This window comes from Cetorhinus maximus, chromosome 14 (genome assembly GCF_964194155.1).
Source record: "Cetorhinus maximus chromosome 14, sCetMax3.hap1.1, whole genome shotgun sequence".
Classification (NCBI taxonomy): domain Eukaryota; kingdom Metazoa; phylum Chordata; class Chondrichthyes; order Lamniformes; family Cetorhinidae; genus Cetorhinus; species Cetorhinus maximus.
The window spans coordinates 96,391,230-96,412,803 of NC_135892.1; the positions used below are offsets into that span (position 1 = coordinate 96,391,230).

Genomic DNA, 21,574 nt, shown 5'->3' on the forward strand with positions numbered 1-21,574 from the left:
ACTGTCGCATGAGTTGGGACATGTCCATCACTTTCATTAACACTTATTTAAAAATTTAAAATCCTACATGAAACCTCATCCCACCCGTGGATGAGGTTTCATGCATTTTTCCAATGCCCGCCAGGGGTCCTGGCCTGCCTGTCAACCTTAAGGTTGGACGGGCAGGTCCATTAAGTACTTTAATGACTTTGTCAATGGCCTCAATTTGGCCATTGACAGGTCGGCGGGCGCACAGCTGATTCTGCTGAGCCCCCGCCCCCCTGAAAAGGGAAATGACGCTGGGTGACGCCGGGAGTTCCGCCCGACATCATCTCGCGTCAGTGAGTGGGCCCCACCCCCCGCTCGCCGGATGGGAAATCCTGGCCTCGGAGTCTGGAAACCAATGCTCATACAGCATGGCCAGTGACAGAATGGCACATTTAATTCCATGGGTTACTCTAAAAAGTGTCCCAATGTCTTTGATGCTTTTAATTGTACAAAGTAATACCAGTGAGACATATTAAGTTTAGTTTCCACATCAACTCAAATCAAGTCGAATGAAATGAAAAAAATTACAAATTATGCTGGATTTGTTATGAAAAGTTATTTAAAAAATGTTATGATTTTGTGATGGCTACGGACAGTTAAATAAGCCTCTGATATTAATGACTCTGATAAACTTTAAAAATTCAAATTAAAAAAGAGAAATTTCTTCACATATACAGGTCAATTCAGCAATTCCATCCTTCCAGCAGAGAGCCACATTCAAAATGAGTTGGAGAAACGGTATCATAGGGAAGAATTTTTCAGGTGGCAGGGTTTCCTGCCACGCCATCGATAAAGCCAGTGGGGAGTGCATTCCTGTTCCTTACGGCTGCCCTACAGCCATTTGATATTCTGGGGAAGCCCAAGGCCCGAGCAAGCTAACCTGCCGGGCTTCCCCCAGGCCCTCCCGGACCTCCTCCTGCTGGCCTAAAATTGCGGCTGGGTGGCAAGTGGCCCTCAAGAGGCCATTAATTGCCCTCGGCCTCGTCTGCCCCCGTAAAATCACTGCCAGGTCAGGGGTGGGTGGGTAGGACGTGGGAAGAATATTCACGGAATTTTACGGGCTGGTGGGGGGGACCACGAAATTCTGCCCAGAATGTTGTAGATCCCACTCTGATGGCTGCCCTATACGGAGAATAAGGCTGCTGAATTTACCTGATTGACTGCCGGCAAGGAAGCAACAGAAACTGTGCAACAAAAGTCTTTAGCAACCGCCATAAGAGGATGGCTGGTGTTATGCATCACCTGATGGCTGCTTTGAAGTTCTGGAAGTGGAACAGTAAGATAAGGTGGACTAATTAGATCACTCATGCCAGCATTTGGATTGTGCGGTATCAGCTTGTACTGGCCTCCCTCACGTCGAAGGTCTAAACCAAAGATATCAGATAGGAAGTCGCTCTCCTCAGTGATAGCTGTTAGATCAGTCAAGTCTTCAGAAGGCAGGGTTGAGTGTGTAACTTTCCCCTCTCCTTCTCCAACTTCACCTCGTACCTCATCGTGCGTTGGGTCTGGCATGTTGGCTAAAAGTTCTGTCACTTTAATCTTCTTGGCTCCCTCAACAAGGCTGCCACCCAAGAAAGTGCTATACATGATGCGGAAGAACCCACGGAAAACACTAAATACGAAATGGGAGAACCCGATCAATAAACTCCAGTAGAAAGCAAACAAAGTCATAATCATGTCCTTCATTGTCATTTTTTTCATTCTCTTCATCTGCTTTTTGAGGCTTTTAGTTGTCAGCAACTTCATGAGGATCATCACATTATACCTGAGAGCCATTAAGGCAGATCTAATTGTTGTCATGGAAAAAAAGCTCATTTTGGGATCTTCTTCCTCCATTTTATCCTTTTGGGTCTCCTCTTTACTCACAGACCTCTCAGTAGAATCTGACTCTGAGATTTGTGCTGCTAACTGCATTTCGAAGATAGTGTCTTCACAGAAATTCACAAATAGTTCCATCTTTTCTTTCTCTCCTCCTTCATTTACCACATCAAAGATGAATTGCCTCTTAGACTCCTTTACCTGTGGCTTCTCCCACTGTGTCCTGCTGGACTCACTGATCTCAAAGTATACCCTCTCAATCCGTTTGGCACTTCCCATAATCTCAATACGGCCGAGAAACGGTTGAAAATAGTTGAGAACGCTCTCTGCCAACTCGAGGAAGGTCTGCAGCCGAGTATCATGAGGCATGTGCTCTGACAGGTTTGTCAGTAGGACTGCAACATTGAAACCAATGTCTTTTGCGGGTTCATGAAACCTTTCAACAAACTCTTCATAATCCAACATCTCATTGTCATCAGTCTCTGCACAAGAGAGGAGGAATTCAGTTTCTGACTGTGTGTAGTGTTTATGACTCTCCATGGCCTTCTGGAAATCTCTCTTGGAGATCAGACCTTTGCTATCAGGGTCGTATTCTTTGAATGCATCAGATGAGGTTAGGTTCTTTAGCTTAAGGAACATGTCAAAGAATTTGAGGATCATTTCCACGTTGTTTGAAGACTCCACCAACATGTCCACCATCTGCTTGCCAATAGTTCCATTGACGACATTGCCTGAAGTAAGTAATTCATACAATGTTACATTTGGTCCATTTTGTTAACCTTTTGTTATCAAAGTTCTTTCACATGTAAATTAAGTATTTGCTTTGCTTAGTATTGCATGACTTAATTGGTTTGATCTAATCAGGCTTTGCTGTTCCGTAGCAGTGCATGGTGTTTCATAAACCAAAGGCTTGATTTCAACGCCCCCAACACAAAGTGAGAATGGGGTATTTGTGAGGTTAAAACAGAGGCATCTTCCTTCCCTCCAGAAGGATGCTGCACTCATGCCTACGTCATTTGGGGCAGCATTTGAGGGCCTTGCCACCTGCAGAGAATATACAAAAGTCAGGATCCCAGGATGTAATTCAGGCCTTGGCACCAATACAGGCCTCACCAGGGAAACTAGCTGCCAATGATGAGTATGTCCAGAAGAAAGTCTAGGAGGTAATTATGTTTAAATTTTATTAAGGTCTCTTGGTGGACTGAGAGGAGCAAGACGACACCTCTACACCCACAAGGAAACCTGTGGCTCCTCCTCTCTCAATAAGTACACCTTTGGAAGCTTTGCCAACTGCCATCACAGCCCCAATCTCTCTTTCCTCCCCAATGTTGTTCAATATTTCATTATCAATCAACTCCATGCCCAACTCTCAAATAATAGCCTACTTCAAATCTTACATGTCCAGGTTCCACTCTTCTGACCGTATCAAGATAGTCCTAACCAAAGTCATGAATGATATCCTCTGTCATTGTGATCATCTTTTGTTTCTTGCTCTGTCTGCAGCATGCAACATAGTTGGGCAAGTTTCTTCCATAAGCTTTCTATCATGGTTCTGCCCTTGCAAGGTTCCAGTCTACCATCTGAAACCTTGCCGGAGCATTTCCAACAATAATGATACACCGTAATTTACAAATTCCCCTTAAACCCCATCCTTCATCTCCTCCTCATGTTTATTTGCATGCACCTGATTTGTAGACACTGGGCAATACTTAATGCAAGCAACGGGAGTCTCACCCACTGGCTGGAGAGCCAGGGAGAGGCCCATTTTGCCTCTTCTCAGGTAGGTCCACCACATTGGGGACCAATCACGCACTTAGCTGAGTAGCAGTAGGCCTTCTCCGGGATCAAAGAACCCAGGGGCAGAAGAGATCTGCCGGCCTCCAATTGGCATTGCTCAGCAGCACCACCAGGGAGGTGGTGGCTGCTATCAGTACTACACCCACCTGAATCATTTTACTCACAAATGTATTTCTAGGATTAGAAAACAAAAGAAGATGAGACTGATGAGAAAGAAGACCATAAAGTTGAATCAGAAAAAGCTGAGTGAGTATTTTGATGAATCAGGATCCTCCCAGTGATGATTTCCTGCCTGATTAAATGCCCCCTCCGCCAACAAACTTACCATGGGCAAGTGCATTAAATTCCGCCCACTGTATCAGTTAGCATATGCATGCCAAAAATATGCTGCAACTTTACAACTGATTTCATCACCCTCTCTGGCCACTATCCCAGGCTGAAGCAGACTGTTCACAACCTTAGCATCCTACTTGACCTTGAGCTGAGTTTCAGACCCAATACCCTATACACCGCTTGAGATTGCTCATTTCTGCTTTCTTTTTGCTTGCCTCCTGTCCTGCACACGCTATAAACTCTTATTTGTGCAAAATTCTGCTACTCAGTTCAAACTCACCCATCACCCCTGCCCTCACTGATCTACACTGACTTCTAATCCATCAACAACTTGAGTGTTAAATTCTCATTTTCATTTTTAAATCCCTCTCGTTACCCATTATCTCCGCAAGCTCCTCCAGATCTCCAATGCATAAAATCTTTTTGACTCTGACCTTTTGCACATTCACCCATCCTTCACTCCCAACATCAGTAACAAAGCCTTCTAGCTCCACTCCCGTAGTTCCTCACCCACTCCACCTTTCTCTGCTCCTTTTAATAATCTTCTCAAATCATCTCTTCAACCAAGCTTTCACTACCTCGACCCCACCCGCAATACTACCCACCCCCCCCTCAAATTTATTCTTTCCTGGCTCCATTTTTACACGCTTAATTGTAATCTACCTTGAAATGTTTTTAATGTTAAAAATTGCTATATATATTCAAGTTGTCATTATCCATCAGCAGCTCCTTGCTGTTTTAACATGTAATAATGCATCAAAAATTGTCATAATTGTTGGACCCGGCTGATCAACTTTTCTAGCCTTCAGTTAGCCAAGAGGTAGCCTATGCAAACCTATGTTTTGCAGCCAATTAAATCCCTTTTTTAATGAAAGCTTCTCCCAACTTCAAATTTAACAAATCTTCTTTTGGAAACATGAACATATGGGGAGCTAAAAGGAATGCTGTGGTTGTGGTATACATGTTTTTCAGAAGGCGTTCAATAACAGCTTAGAAAAATTCAGGCATAAGGTATAATTGGGAATGTAGCAGAATGGATAGAAATTTGGTTCATGGACTGAGAATAAAGAGGTAGAGTAAATAGGTTTGCTTGGATAGGAGAGGTTTTGGGGTTTTTGTACCGCAGAGGTCAGAGCTGGGTCTGGGGCAGTCAGGAAAGTGGAATTGAGACCACAATCAGAGCAGCCATGGTCTTATTGAATGCTGGAGGAGGCCCCAGGGGCTGAATGGTCTACTCCTGCTCCTACATCTTGTGTTATTGGTTTCACTTTTGTTCTCAATATATATTGATGATCTGGACTTGAGTTTGGGAAACTAAGTCGCAAAATCTGCTGGTGATATGAAAGGAGGGGTTTTGTACAGTAAAGACTGCAACATATTTTGGCAAGACATACACAGGTTAGCAGAATGGACAGCAAAGTGGTAATTGCAATTTAATATGGATAATATATGTTGGGAGGAGAAGCAAGAAATGGAAGTATATACGTAATGTAAAGGCAGAGAAGGGTGTGGAAGCACAAGGGACCCAGGCATCAAATGCATAATTCCTTGAAAGTGTAGTTAGATAAAACCTTTAAAAACATCAGTAGAATTTTGAGTTCTATCAACAGGTTACAGAGTGCAAGAGTAACAAAGTAATGATAACTTTCTACAAAACATTGGTTATCCAGAGTTAGACTATTGTACGCAATTTGGAGTGCCCCATTTAGAGAGAACATTATAGAGATTGTACAGCATAGGGTCACCAGAATACCAGCAACAGGAGACTATAGTTATGTGGAGGAATATGAGATATTAGTATTATCTGTACTGGAGTGGAGAAGGCTGGAGGTGGTTTGATAGTGTAATTAAAATCCCAAAGGCTTTCCCTAGTTTAAACAGAGAAAGATTGCTTCAGATGGGGGCTCAGTGATGAGGGCTCATTAATTTAAAATCATTAGTGAGTGAGAGGACAACGGTGAAGACACATTTTCTTATGTACAGGGTTGTTGGGACATGGAATGCTTTGTCACAAACAGCATGTGAGGCAGAGACTATTACATATTTTAAGGGAAAACTGTATAGATATTTATAGCGGTGAAAATGCAGGACAGTCTTGGATTGCTCTAGCATTGAGGTGGCACTACTATGATGAGCCACATAGTCTCTTTTTACTCTGTAAACTTCCAAGGTTCAATCTCAGAGTAGTAAAGTCTAGGGAAAGTAAGATTACATTATTTCAGAAAGGAAAAAGTATCTAAGTTAAAAATGGGACAGTTTGAGAATGAGGGGGCAAGCAAAAGAACAGGCAGAAGTGAGAGTAATACTGAATTCAAAATAAAACAGTTTACTCATTAAGTTATGAATTAAAATTATTTGTCTCTCATCTCATTTCACTGACCCTTACCTACCTTCCAGCATTGACAGCAGCATAACCACCATATCCTTTTGGAGATCCATTAACTCCTTCAGCAGCTCGATTTGGCTAGAATCCTAGAAATTATATGTAGACACTGCAATAAATTATTTCAAGCCATTTATTGTGTTCATTTTTTATTTTGTCAAATTTCTGGAATTGCAGTTGAATATCAAGGATCAAGTAATGGTACAACGCTGTGTACCATTGTCTATTCTAAATTAGCAAAGTACAGCTCACTCAATTTACAGTAATTTTTTAAATGTCATTTTATTGTAGCTTTTTCTGTTAAATTTTCCCTTAGTTCTTCAGATCTTTTTGTCCTTTAGAAATGTATTGCCTGGAGATGGGCACATGACCTGAGTCTGGAATAAATATCAAATCCGTTGGACACCTACTTACTAACCTGGGACAGTTTCATTTGCATGTGGGCAAAGACATGAAGAAAGCCAACCACTGCATCCCACAGCCTGCTGTGTGCCAGACTCTGCTGATTTCCAGTACAGGGGCCCTACAGAAGTAAAGAGAGTTTAGTGCAGTTCTAGTATCATGTACATTGTACCAGTTGACTATTAAATCAGGGACCTTTGGAACCAGAATAATGGTTGCATATTTTGTGGCAGAATCTTGAATCATAAATGTCAACTTTTTTCAGCTGATTTGTTCTCTCAACTCTAAGTCAGATGGTTGTGATCTCAAGTTTCATTTTGGGACTTCTGTTCGTAATCGATGCTGACTCTCCGGAGGCAACCAAGTTAAAATAGTTCATCCTGCCTTTGTACTCAAATATCTGACACTTCAAACTATATCAGAAATTTACCTGATTTTGTTTATGTCAACACTGTATTAATCTTTACAATTTTAGTCATATGTTGACTAAAAAAAACAACGGGGACAGAAGGGCCAATTTTAACTTGAGATGCACAACAAGCATACGACCACATGAAATAGGAGCAGCAGTAGGCCATTCGGCCCCTTGAGCCTGCTCCGCCGTTCAATAAGATCGTGGCTGATCTGATTGTAACTTCAACTCCACATTCCTGCCTACCTGATAACCTCCACCCTCTTGCTTATCAAGAATCTATTATCCCTTTGCCTTAAAAATATTCAAAGACTCTGCTTCCACTGCCTTTTGGGGAAGAGAGTTCCAAAGACTCATGACCCTCTGAGAGAATTTTTTTTTTCCTCATCCCTATCTTAAATGGTCAACCCCTTATTTTTAAACAGTGATCCCTAGTTCTAGATTGTCCCATAAGAGGAAACATCCTTCCCACATCCACCCTGTCAAGACCCCTCAGGATCTTTTCTGTTTCAATGAAGTCTCCTCTTACTCTTCTAAACCCTAGTGGATACAAGTCCAGTCTGTCCAACCTTTCCTCATAAGACAACTCATCCATTCCAGGTATTAGTCTGGTAAACTTTCTCTGAACTGCTTCCAACTCATTTACATCCTTCTTTAAGTAAGGAGACCAATATTGTACACAGCACTCCAGGTTTGGTCTCACCAATGCCCTGAAGCATAACCTCCCTACTTTTGTAATCAATTCCCTTCACAATAAACGATAACATTCTATTAGCTTTCCTAATTTCTTGCTGTACCTGCATACTAAAGTTTTGCGACACACACACTAGGACACCCAGATCCCTCTGCATCTCAGAGCTATGCAATCTCTCACCATTTTGATAATATTTTTCTTTTTATTCTTCTGCCAAAATGGACAATTTCACAATTTCCCACATTATGCTCCATTTGCCAGATCTTTGCCCACTCACTTAACGTCTATATCCTTTTGTAGCTTCCTTAAGTGCTCTTCATAACTTACTTTCCTATCTTTCTGTCATCAGCAAATATAGCAACCATACCTTCAGTCCCTTCACCCAAGTAATTTATATAAATTGTAAAAAGTTGAGGCCCAGGACTGATCCCTGTGGCGCTCCACTCGTCACATCTTGCCAACCAGAAAATGCCTAATTTGTTTCCTTTTAGCAAGCCAATCTTTTATTCATGCCAATATGTTACCCCCTACGCCATGAGCTGTTATTTTCTGCAATAATTGTAAATGTGGCACATGTACTGAAAGCAGAGTGTGGAAGGTGGGCAGAGTGCACCCGCTGCTCACCTGCTCTTTCTGCAGGGAGGCACAAGCCGTTTTGAGGCCCAGGTCTCATTTACTTACAACTGATGAACTGCTCTTTCTAAAAGAGCCAAAACAGGTATGATGCGCCAAATGGCCTCCTTCTGTGCTGTATAATTCTGAAAATGGGCTTAAAGGTTAAATTAGGATGACATTTTGCATAAATGTGGTGTATATGTGCCTGAATCTGGATGACTGAGGGGTGATCTAATTAGGTCTTTAGAATGATGTAAGGGATTCAACAGTGTAGGAAGAAAAATATATTCTCTGATGGAGAAATCAGAACAAGGGGGGCATAATCATAAAACTAGAGCTAGGCCATTTAGAAGCAAAATCAGCAACAATTTTTTCAGGCAAGGAATAGTGGAAATTTAGAACTCTCTTCCCCCAAAGATCCATTGGTGCTGGGTTGACTGAAATTTAAAAGATTGAGATAGATTTATTATACTGTAAGGGTTCCAAGGGAAAAGGAGCCTAGCTAAATAACTGAAGTTGAGGTATAGATTAGCCATATCTAATGAAACGGCAGTACAGACTTGTGGAGCTGAATGGCCTTCTCCTATTCCTTTCAGACTTTTTGCTTCATTAAATATTAAGCATTATATAACTGTTCTGCTAACAGTAACTATAAAGTAATTATTGGGGCTATTATGTTCCTGGAAAATTGTTTGACAAATAATTCTGATATATAAATCAATGATGTGAGTCGCATCGACATGCACTACAATGTCGATGCATGATGTTCACTCAGACTTTGCAGCCAGTGATGAATTAATGCACCACCATTCATTATGCTTACAGAGGGCCACAGATTTTTTTATAGGCTTTGAGTTGCAATTTACAGATAATGAGGAATCCAATATATGTGGCATTTCCTACAAGGGTTCTGGGATCTGTGTGAACAGGGAAAGCAACATCCTGTCTCCTCAGCCAATCAGATTGAAGGATTCTTACTGAGCGATGATCTGAACCAGGAAGTGTAAGGTGGAATATTTAATTCTACGTAAAATCATGTACTGAAAGCAAAGTAGAGAGAGGGAAAGAAAGATAGGACTGAGAGAGAGATGAAAGAGACAAAGAAAGTGTTGAGAACAAATTTTCAGTTTTAATTTTTTTAATCTCCAAGAATAATTAAAATCTAGCAATGAGAATCCACAATTTTAAAATTCAAATTTCAGTACCCGAGAGATTGGTAGTAACTAAGATTACACTTACATTTGAATTGCCAATCTCAACTTTTACTAATATGGTTAGTGCATATCTAATGTGTCAGTACCACAATATCATGTGCTTCACATGTTTGAATTCCAAATCTTTTGATGATATACCATTAGAGTTAACCTTTTGGAGGACCTGGTGTGGAATGGACAATAACTTTTCACTTTAACTGTGCACATCCAGACAATGGAGATTGCTGTCTGAGTTAATCCTTAATGATGGTAAGCATTGATAGCCTCAACATTATTTTCTACCACAAAATCAGAGCCATTATGGTGAAAACAATATACAGCTGTCAAGAAAACAAGAAATTGTAATATTTTTCTTCTGGTAATAACCCTGGCATATTTTCTTATATACCGGAGGTCAGGCTGTAATCGGATTAAGAGCTAGAGTGATGACAAGGGTCTAAAGTCAACAGTAAGAAGTTGTTTTGAGATGTTAATGAACCAAGAGGAACTTCAATCAGAGTTTTACATAAAGCAATAACATGAGTGTTTTTGAATTGAGTTGTTGTAGTTCAAAGGGGGATTGATATATACAGGTTGCAAAAAGGTGTAAGGAAGTGAGATAAAGATAGGGTAAGTTTGCTTTTACAAGTCGAAGAGCTAAAGTCAAGAACGATTTAATCAAGTCTGGGAAGAAAGCATTTCTAAAGAGACTGGTTGAGACAATGGAGAGATCAAAGGGAAGGAATGCATTTCTGGAAATACTGAAGCTTATGTGAGGGGGTAACTGCTTAAATCTCCCAGAAGACAGCAGGATAGCTGGACAGAACTCCAAGAAGACAGTATGAACAAGGCCAGACCCAGTTGCTGTCAGCCTCAGAGGGCGCCCAAGGAAAAAGCACTGTGGCAAAAATTACTTGGGGCAGAATTCTCCCTTCGGCGAGCGGGGGTGGGGCCCGCTCACCAATGCATAAAATGACATGCGGTGACGTCAGGCAGGCGTCCCGACATCACCAAGCATCATTTAGATTTTCAGTTCGGTGGGCACACGTCCGAGTCAGTTGCACGCCTACCAAACTGTCAAAGGCCTAATAAGGCCAATTGAAAAGTAATTAAAACAGTTAAAGGAGCTGCCCATCCTTGGTTGGCGGGCAGGCGAAGAGCCCAGGCGGCCTTCGCATATTTCATGGAACCTCATCCATGGGCATTTCATGAAGTGTTTAAAAATTCGACAAAAGTTTTATTAAAAATTCAATGACGTGTCCCAGCTCATGTGACATGAGGCGACATGTTTCAAAAGTTTTGAATTCTTTTCGTTCAAAGTTTTACATTTAAACTGATCTCCCTGAAGCACCTCTGTGCCTTAGGGAGACGTCTGTACTCTTTCACGCAGGCCCCGACTCAGGCAACCCCCCCGCCCGCACAGGGAGCGCTCAGCGCCTCCGGGCGGAGGTCACGCTGGGTGGGCCTTAATTGGCCTGCCCACGTAAAATGCTGGCACACACCCGATCGGGTCCGCTCCCAGCCCCGCACAACACCCCCGCCCCCAATGGGGGAAATCTCTGGCCTTGAATTGTATAGATTTTAATATCTATAAGTACAATTGCTGAACAGATAATGGGGAGGTTAGCTCTGAGGGTAGTTAAGTTAAGATTTGTGGAACTGTTTTAAAGTATTGTTTACTGTGTGAAGTCATTTGTGCGTTGACGTGTAATTGTGTTTAATTTGTTTTTTCTTTATTCTTTTAATAAATTTTTACTTTACTATAAAATCATCACAAGTAGTCGGGGACATCATTTCCTGAGTTCAGAACTGCACCTCATACTATGCAAGTCGCAAAAATCATTTTGGCAGCTCCCTCTGGGATTTGAGCAGCTCGGCATTTACCACCTGCTGTGCCATAACACAGCTTATAAATCTGATCCTGTCACCAAACAAGTCTATTCTAGAGTAGTACTAACTCTCTTTCTTTGATTCTACCTGAATGTACTCTGTAAGTGTGTTGAAAACTTGCTTTGCCACATTGATTGCCTTTGAGAAATTCCGCTGTCCCTGTTCATCAATGATGTCTTTCCCAGAATAAAACCAATAGAAATCACTGATCGATTCCTGGAAACAAGACAAAAAATATTGGTCATAATTACATACGCCCAGTGTAAAGTATCTTCAAAGATCCAAATGGTGCTCCGATATCTAATGAGTTTAATGCGCTCTCAAAGCCTTAAATCAGAGGTCACTGTTTTCCCGAGTATTTTAGTATACTCGTAGGAATGTGCAGCTTCAACCAATATACTTTCTTGCGGAAAGGCTGTATTATAGTTATTGCACAACTGAGAAGGCAATCAGAAAGAAACTGAAAATACTACTGCTCAATTACTTCATAAATTGCTACCAATCCACTTCATTAAAAAGTTTGATCCGAAAAGGACTGGGTAATTCTCTAGTGCTTTTTGTGCTAATCAGTTGAGATAAAAAAGTCTGGGAGTTCTAATCTACCCAGGAGGGCCTGTATTCATTAGCTGTAATGGCACTCTGGTTTTACACCACATGCATTGGAAATGCAATGAAGTGTTAAAAAGAAATAAGTGCTGGTAATATACAAAAGATCCACTAATGTCTAAAGGAAGATCACAAATGATCTAAAAATTTATGATCTAAAAAGATCATAAAAATCATAATATTTTGCACAGAGATCCTTCATTCAAGAGGTTGATACAATAGATCCCTATCCATCTATGGGAACCTTTTTCTTGTTGTCTGTACATTTCCAGGATTCTCCACTTTTATTCACAAAGTAACTAAGTGGTCCTTGGTATACTGGGAACGCCTTATAAACTGAAGTACATAGACCGAATCTTCCTCAGGGCTCGGGGAAAACCCAACCTGTACACTTTTGTGGCTTGTAAACTGCAAACCCAACCCGTGTGTGACTTCACATGCCATTTTTGTTGCTTTTCGACACTGGGGGTTAGGGTCAGTTTGTGAGCTGCACTGGACTGCATGAGGAGTGTGGGTGCGGAACTGAGCCAGTTAGAAGGCCCCGCTTTGATTCTCCAACACATATCCCAGCTCCCAAAAAGGATTTAAAGGCCACCTAAATCTATGCCAATCCATGCACCCCCTCAGATCACCCATGCCACCTCTTTGCCCCCACCGCCGCTCCCCCCACACTTATGTATCCTCCAGAGCCACTCACCCAGTATAGACTATGTGTAGACCTCAGACTCCATGCAATATCAATAGAATATATTTCACATTCCTTGACAGTGAAAAACTTCTCATCATCTAATAAAAGCCTCCATATCATTGTTTCTATTAGCTTGTGTCAACAAACCAGCCATCAAAGTCTATTATCACAACTTCTTCAAACTGGCATTCATTCTCAGGTGAATGGAACACTGACTGTGCTGAAACCTATTAGCATTTGAAAGTCAGCCAAACATTGATAATGACCACAGCTATCCAATCAATAGACTTCTCTCTGGGAAGGAAAGAACAGTAGGTGCTCATTTCAGTTTCAAAGCACAGTGCCTATCAATCAATGTAAGGGAGCAGGGTGTTAGATTTTTTAAAGCGTTCTTTTTAATCAACCAGAGCCATTTAAATCACAGTAGATAAGGTGACAGCATAGGCTAACAAGACATTTCACAACATTTTTCACTGCATTGGGGTGCTTTCTCCATTGGAAAAGCACTCTAATGCATGTGAACAAATACCCAAGGCTGGTCAATGCAACAATCAATTTACCTTTAAAGGTCAGATCTCTATGATGAATCACTGCATTAAAAACACATCTCCATTACAATACAGCACCTAATAGTGACATTTGAAGGTGCAAAAACATTTTACACTTACCTTTTAGAATGTTCCAGACTCTTAATCAGCTTTTCCATTTTCTTCACAGACTCTCAAACCTGGCGTGCTTTTAATGAGCTTTCAAACCCCACACCACCAAACAAAGATGGTGTGCGGGAGGAAATCTGATTTTCATCCTTCATTTAAAATGGGGAACCCAAGCTCTGGGTGGGGACGGGGGGGGGGGAGGGGGGCAGCGGCGGCAAGGTGTGTGCATTTTGCTCGCTAGGCATTCCCGAACCACAAAAAGACCAGAAGAAAATGGCACGGGGGGAATTCCGGGTCGGGAATACAGTGGAAATTCAGATTTCCTCCAAAAAAAGAACTAAGAGCTAGATTTTCGTCAGGTCAGGATGACTCAGGAGCCCTTTAAAAATGGCAGGCATGTCCTGAGTCCAGAATTAACTGGGGTTTCTCAATTTCGGTAGTGCCTTTTAACGTTTTGAATCATATGGCCGCATCCTGCGTTCCTGACCTAGCTGGCTCTGTTGCGGGGATAGGGATGTCCTATTCCTCCACAATTATCATGGAGTCGAGCCAGCATTTCAATGAGTCGTGGTTCACAGCAAGTCCAAGATGTCATGAACCAAAGTCTGCATGAGGGAACCTTTTGAAAGCTAAGTTCAAAAGGTCCTCCTCATGCCCCCCCATGCCAAGTTATGCCCCCCACAACAACCCCTTTGGCCCCTCATATCCCCCATGCCATGCTATGGCATTTCCGTGCCCATTCACTCCCTATATGCTGTATAGAGGCAACAAACTCTTTGTGACAGTAGAATGTGTAAAAACAATTTTTTAAAGAAGTCATTTGTTGATAACTTTCCACTTTCTTAAAAAAAAACTCCTTTTTACTACAGCCTAATAAAAGTCTCAATCATTCAGATCCTTTAAAGTAACAATGGCTGAAACTGCAAGCACTTGAAACTTCTTTACTTTTTGTAAACAAATATTCTGAAATTGACAGCATCGATCAGAGAGCCAGAGCTGTCAATCAAGCAATGTTTTCCCTGTGGCTCAGGTGTTTCAACAGGCTAATGGATCACTGGGCTCTCAGCTAAGCCTCATTATGTATTCTTGGCTGAGAGCTCAGAAATATGTGGGTGTGTGTAGGGGTTGAAGGGTGAGGCTGGAGGGCCTCTCCTGTTTTTGTTGTAGTTGTAATGAAGCCCTACATCACCAAGGCAGGCTTTTTAAACAGCCTGCTCTGCTCCTGGCAGCCCCTAAACTTTCTCCCAGGTTGGGTGGCCCAATTGCAGCCTGTTCACTCCCTGGGCCAATTTTAGGATTCTGGGGTAAAGGTAGCACCCACTCCAGTCATGGTAATCCACTTTGTGCTCAGTTAACACGTGCTGACTCCCATGCACAAAGAAAATTTGATAAATAACTGCGTACTACACAGCTAGCATTCACAGCAGGAATACAAAGTGGGGAGACTAATTGTTCTGGTCGGAATGTGTAGCAGCATTAGCAAAATGTTCTTTTGAATGCATACTCACCATTACACCTAGTGAGCATAGAAATTCTTCTAGCTGCATAGTTTTCAATTCATCATTCAACCTCTTATTCACAATTTATCACTAAATAATTTCTTGTTTGATTACAAGGCCAGTTGATGTTCATAGATTCACAATACTTCTTGTTTCATTGCGGGATCTTGAACCAGCTATCTTTTATAATCCATTGACCATTGTAAATTAACTCAATACAAAACTGTGTATTGTTAACCTTGAATAATTCAGATGGTTTCCTGAGTCTTCCTCAAAACTAAGGCTAGTAACACAGAAGAAAACCAGGCCAAGAGATTAGAAACAAAAAAGGATTTCAATGTGAGTATAAAAGCCATTGTTATAACTCTTGTTTTGCAACCAACATAAAGCATGATGACAAAGGCTTTTATAAATATATCAGAAGTAAAAATGTGTCAAAGAAAGGGTCTTAAATAATGAAGGGAATAAAAGAATGGCATAGATGTTTAATAAGCACAAAAGCAAAATATGCAGATGCTGGAAATCTGAAATGAAAATAGAAAATGCTGGAAACAGACAACATGTCTGGCAGCAAATGTGGAGAGAAAAGCAGAGTTAATGTTTCAGGTCTGTGACCTCTCATCAGGAAGTTCTCATGAAAGGTCACAGACCTGAAACATTAATTCTGCTTGTTTCTATATTTACAAAGCAGGATGAGGGAAGTGACAAAGGAGAACAACCAATTGATAAAAGTATTGAAGAAGAGGCAATTTTAAAACTGACTAATGACCAGGTATGGGTGATCGGACAGCCTACAATGGAGCATATTGCGTGTGCCCCATACTGATCAAGTAACAAACAAAATGACAAGATTGGGATATGCGTGGAGAGGTTAAAATACCAACAGTTTTGCACTCACCAGTGATACAAGTGTCCCATTTCATTTTTAACAGGTACATTTTGAATAATGTGAGGCCTTCTCTCCAGGTAAGTGGGGGCTTCACTGACATTCAAAACCCCCAGAGCCAGGGACACCAGGAGTGCTCCATAAAGAGTGTTGGGACTCTGTTTCCCCCCTCTTCACTTACCTTGCGGGTGAATGTTCCTGTAGGTCCCCAGCTGCAACCTCCGCTGCACTCACTTAGCTTCTCCGCATCAGACAGCCTGAGGTCAGTGATGCCAGATGGGCTGGGAGTTAAACCTGGTCTTTTTTTTATTCTTTCATGGGACATGAGCATCACCAGCTGGGCCAGCGTACGCTGTCTATTCAAACATTGCCCAGGTGTTAAAATAGCCGGGTTTCATGCACTTGCCCGGAGTTAAAATTAGAGCTTATATCTTTTTAAGGTAGCAACTTTAGCAGGTCATTGGAAGATAAAGTTCACTAATTAGATTTGAATTAACCCAGGGGTGTTTATACCTGACTCGCCCATCAGAATGCAGATGGATGGACAGTTAAAATCAACTGACTCACCCACCAATTAATGTCCCGCTGTCTTCCATTTTAACCTGCATACCTGAAGATGGTGGGTCTTTCTTTAAATATGCAGTTGGTGTGGTGTCATCAGGCTGGGGTTACAATTTAAACTGGCTTGCGAAGGGACGTCAGTGTGACCTGCCTGCCGGCAGAAGATGGAGTGACACATCTGAGACCAGAAGAGACCATTTAAGGCGAGTTTGTATTTTTTTCTTTTTGGATCACTTGGAGCAGCGGTGCTCTTCCTGGGGTTCCACAACAAAACTTTAGGGCTTCCCCGTCCCAGGCTACCCACTCCCTGCAAAACCCTTCCAAAGCCCTAACCGCAGTTTACCTTTGTGCCAGTGAGCCTCCTGACTGCCCGTCTGCCAGTCAGCTGACGTGTTTGACCTGTTTGAGGCAGTCAGCTGACTGGAAGCATACAGTCAAGTCCTGGGGGTTTCAATTGCCCAGGCCTCACATTGCTGAGGTCGAGCATGTTTGCCACTTATCCAGCCCATTTGCCCACCGGAATCTGACTCCTTGTTTAAATAAAAACTACAATGAGTGATACTTCAGATTCACTTCACTTGCACATGGCCTCTACACAAAATCTGCTCTAACTAAAGTTGAAGATGTGCACATATCTCTGACAGACAGTACCTGAACTCTCAAGAGGTAGTCCACAGTTGAAATGATGATGTTGACTGTTGTGTTGTTGCCCGTCTGTGTGCGTAGGTAATTCTGGAAATCTTTAGACCAAGAAATCAGAATTTAAAGAATGAACAGGGATCCAAAATAACATACATTCTATTGCCACAGTTCACGGATGGTTATGGATAACAGTCTGATACATATCAAATAGAGACCCAAAGATAATAAGAGAAATCAATGATAGTCCAATTTGGAGTGTCCAAGATGTGGCCTGTTGTCTTCACTTTTTCTGCATACAGGAATTTTTTTGTACAAGAGTCCCACTAATTTTGTATATTGGAGGGTCTTGTATTTGTGTGAGGTAAGCTCCCATCGGTTTTGTACGTGGGGGATGTTGTTATTTTTGTTTAGTGAGATCTTATTATTTTTGTGTAGAGGAATGTTTTGTTCCATCTCTGTTAGGGGATATAGCCTTGCTATATTTTGTGCTTGGGAAGTCTTGATATTTTACATTATAACAAAAACTTCTTGTGTTGATTATTGGCCTTTTTTTTAGCATGTGGGTGGTATCACTGTTTTGTGTGTATTGGGATCTCACATCTTGCGCACATAGTGTTGCTATTTTGTATTAGGGAGTTCGCAATTTTCTGTGCAGGTGTTTTCACAATTTTGTGCATGCTGGTCTTGTATTTTAATGTTAGGAGTCTTGCAATTTTATGCTTTGTGCTATATGAGTTTGTACAATCAGCTGTTTGAATTTTCTGTGTATGGAAGATTTTCATTTTTACATCTTGTGTAATCAGTCATATACGGCCTACATACTGTCTTGGAAACATGTATCTGGCTTCCAACCTCAAAAGCTTGGGTATTCCTGGACTCTATAATCAAGCATCCTTTCAATTTTAAAGGTAGATTTTTTCATCTCCGTTTCTATGTCAATAGTTTATCAGTTAAAAGGTAAAGCTAAGTTGAATGTGAGTATGACTGGCATTAGCTTTACAATGGCAGTGTAAATGTGCTGTTCTATGTCCAGAGAACACGAGCAGCCTTTGTTACACACCTGAGTTGTGACCTTCACAGAGCAGCTGGAGAAATCGAAAGAGATCACACGTAAACTCATCATCCTGCATCACCTTCTCACCTACAAGATGTCAGTGATAGCGAGAGTGCAGTGCGTCAGTATCAGGAGCCTGGCATGTGCATCCAAAATCTAAAAAGTTTGCACACTTTTCATTCAATTACAAATATAAACCCACCTATTTTCCCAATAGTTGCTAATCATAGCTACTGTTCTATCAGAAGCCCACACAGTGCACTTCACAGATAGAGAACAAATGAAAACAGCCACACACAAAATATGCCTACCAAAAATGAAACCTGAAAACACTCAAAGTAAAACACATGAAAACTATTTTAGAAGTTGACATGGCTGTTGCCAATATTTATTGATTGTCCTAAAATTATAATTTTAAATGTATAGTTTATAAATTATATGTTTCTGTATGGATTTAAAAGACAGATGAAAATGCCCTGGTGATACATGATAATTTTAAACTTTCCTTGAATAACAATATAAAACAAGTGGCTGCCCTTCCGTAATGTTTCACTGGTGACATATCAGGACAATGGGGCTTAGAGAGTGAATTAAGTTGTTTCGTTAGTTGAAGCTGTAATTACAGGACCTTCAACGGTGATGATCCTGCAAAGCTAGGTTCAGAAATGTAACCTCTGCTTGCTAACTAAAGCTGAGTATAAGAAAGCAGACAAGGATAGTTATGTGGGACAAGAGTTGTGATAGGTGTAAAATGGCAGACTCCAAATCTTCAATGTAAATTATGCCTTATGTTCTTTTTTCCACAACTCAAGTCAGAATTAGTGTGTCGTGAAGCTGTTTAAGTTTGAACATGGATTAGAATACCTAAGAAGTTCGTTAATGGAAGTTTAGATAAACTTTGAAGTATTGGAGGAGCCTCAAACCATATTCCAGATTCTAATGTCCAAAGTACATTTTATAAACGGTATGTCATTCATCTTATAATTTATTTCCTCATATTGAATTCTGATTTGGCTGAATTTAGGAGAGACCTAAAAGAGATAGAGTCGTTAATAAGGACTGTCGAAAATGTGAAGACTTGCATAAGACACTTGAAGGGAATGAAGAATATAACTATGAAGCAAAGCTGGCTGATTAAGGAAGTAGATCTCAATACATTTTAATAATCTGAAATTTGTGGAGATTCCCGAAACAGTGTCCAAGACCAATGCAATTCACTTTAAGTCCACCGTCATAAACTTTACCCGCAGAAAATAGTTTCATTCTCAAGTTATGGTTGGGTAATTGAACATCGTTTATAGTAAATTATTAAAGTCTGGTTCCACCACTTCACTGAGGTCCTGGTCTCTGCTGTGCTGCCAGAGGGAGTTGCTGAAGGCTAAGCAGCTCTCCATGGGATGAAGGGTAAATCATACAAAGACTCACTGCCAGGTCACTGTTGTACTCCCTTGCAATCAGCTGAATAGCGGCAAAGTCCAATAGCAAGTCAGCCACCTAGCCTCGTGACTCTCAGAATGCGCATGGCCCAGCCATATTTTAACACAGTTAAAAAAAAAAGAGGGAAAACATGAAGGGTTTTTATATTATGACAAGAAAATTTGCTTGTGTTCAAAGATGTAAATTTCACAAAGTGTCACTTTGACATGTGGGATTACTCAAACTGAACAATCACATAATATCCACAATGTCACTAACCACAGTTGTGGAAGAAAGAACACCTGAGCTCAGTTTTGATCTATCAAATTAGCTACTGGAACCAAACTTGTTAGGCTGTGGCCATTAACCATGTCAACATTTCTAAAATATGGAGACCACTGACAACATGTCATGGCTGATAGTAAAAGCTAATGCTGAATGGCTTTATGACTTCACATGAGACTTTTTGGATGTATACTACAGATGGAGCACAGTGAGTGAAACAACAATGTAAAGAAAAACAAAAGGTGCTGGTGGTTATTTGAATGTGAATTCAATTATTGACTAGAATTAAATGACCTGGCTGAAAAAGCATACTGGATCCAGAAACACTGGGAATTATATTTGTTCTATGGCCTGTAATTTCCGTGCAACGTGGCGAAAGATGGGACTGCTGTGATAGAATAAAAATGGGGCTGGAATTTTATCTGTGTTTTTCTGACCTCTCACATAACTTCAGTGAAAGATTGCTGGAAGCACTTCAAAAATGGCATAACAGCGATGCTTTATACATGGAGCATAAAACACAACCAAGAGAGGAAACAAATATGTAAACTGCTCCAGAGGTCGAGGCGCCAGGTTTATTTTTTATTTATTCTTTACGGGGTGTGGGCGTCGCTGGCTGGGCCAGCATTTATTGCCCATCCCTAATTGCCCTTGAGAAGGTGGCGGTGAGCTGCCTTCTTGAACCACTGCAGTCCACGTGGTGTAGGAAACCCACCGTGCTGCTAGGGAGGGAGCACCAGGATTTTATATTTATCCCGGAGTCAACGTCAGAAACTCATTCGTGTGATATTGAAGCAGTTTATAACTCATCGGAACTCCGGGTTGTCTGGTACTACAACTGCGAAATTATTCCAAAGATTTCCAATAGGTGCAGAGACAATTTGATCTTTATTAAGCCTGTTTTCCTCTTTTCGGGCATTGAAGAACTTGCTGTCTGTGTCCTACCCTTTTATGGAATCCATTATTCAAATTTGGGAAAATGTGATTTTTCTTTGCTGACTGCAGCTCTCCGTATGGTCAATGAAAGTACACCCATGCAAAACAATGTCCGCACTGTGGATGCTTTAGCTGAGAACTAACTGACCATTCCTTTCTCAGGACTAGTATGTCTGATGTGTGTTATGAAGCACTATTCCATTTCTGCAACCAGTATGCAATTCTGATTTCTGAATATATTTAATTATATTTAACAGGCTGAACCTAAATAGCCAAAACAATACAAAGGCCCTGTGCAACAAGCCTGAACTTTGCATTGCAATATATGCAAAGGAACCCAGTTGCAAAAGAAGGTATATAGTATAACACACAGTAAACTCACACAAAGAATGTCATCTGCATCACAACAAATAATCAGCGCCATTGCACATCAGTTTTTAAAGCAACTGAAAATTAAATCAGGTACAAAATTTAACACTAAAAGTCCTTTAGTCATTACTTGCACATTGACAGTTGCAGCCATAAAGCCACATTGAATACACAACAAATACTACAGTAACTGTACACCACAGTTTGGCACATCCAACCACTGCATAACTATGCCACTTAACGGCTCACAGTTCTTACATCTAGTGTGCCAGTTACTGTGCAAATCCTGAGAGAGAGGCAAAACAGACGTGAAGTTGGCTAAAAGGCTTAAACTTTTCTAAAGCAAAAACAAACAAAAATATATGTTTTCTTTTTCATTAACAAAAATTGGCAGAGTTCAGGACCTGTACAG

The 21,574-nt window shown here is 41.1% G+C and overlaps 1 protein-coding gene across 1 annotated transcript in view; it reads right to left on the minus strand.

The window, feature by feature from the left end:
* The window catches only part of ryr2a (ryanodine receptor 2a (cardiac)), a 794,383-nt gene that overhangs the window by 61,232 nt on the left and 711,577 nt on the right, over positions 1–21,574 (minus strand). Inside the window, exons 83-88 of the mRNA XM_078557297.1 lie at positions 18,163–18,243; positions 17,112–17,200; positions 11,652–11,780; positions 6,777–6,881; positions 6,366–6,447; positions 1,270–2,576 (exon numbers count right to left, since the gene is read on the minus strand). Coding sequence (XP_078413423.1) covers positions 1,270–2,576; positions 6,366–6,447; positions 6,777–6,881; positions 11,652–11,780; positions 17,112–17,200; positions 18,163–18,243 — 1,793 coding nt within the window. The remainder of the gene's footprint in view (positions 1–1,269; positions 2,577–6,365; positions 6,448–6,776; positions 6,882–11,651; positions 11,781–17,111; positions 17,201–18,162; positions 18,244–21,574) is intronic.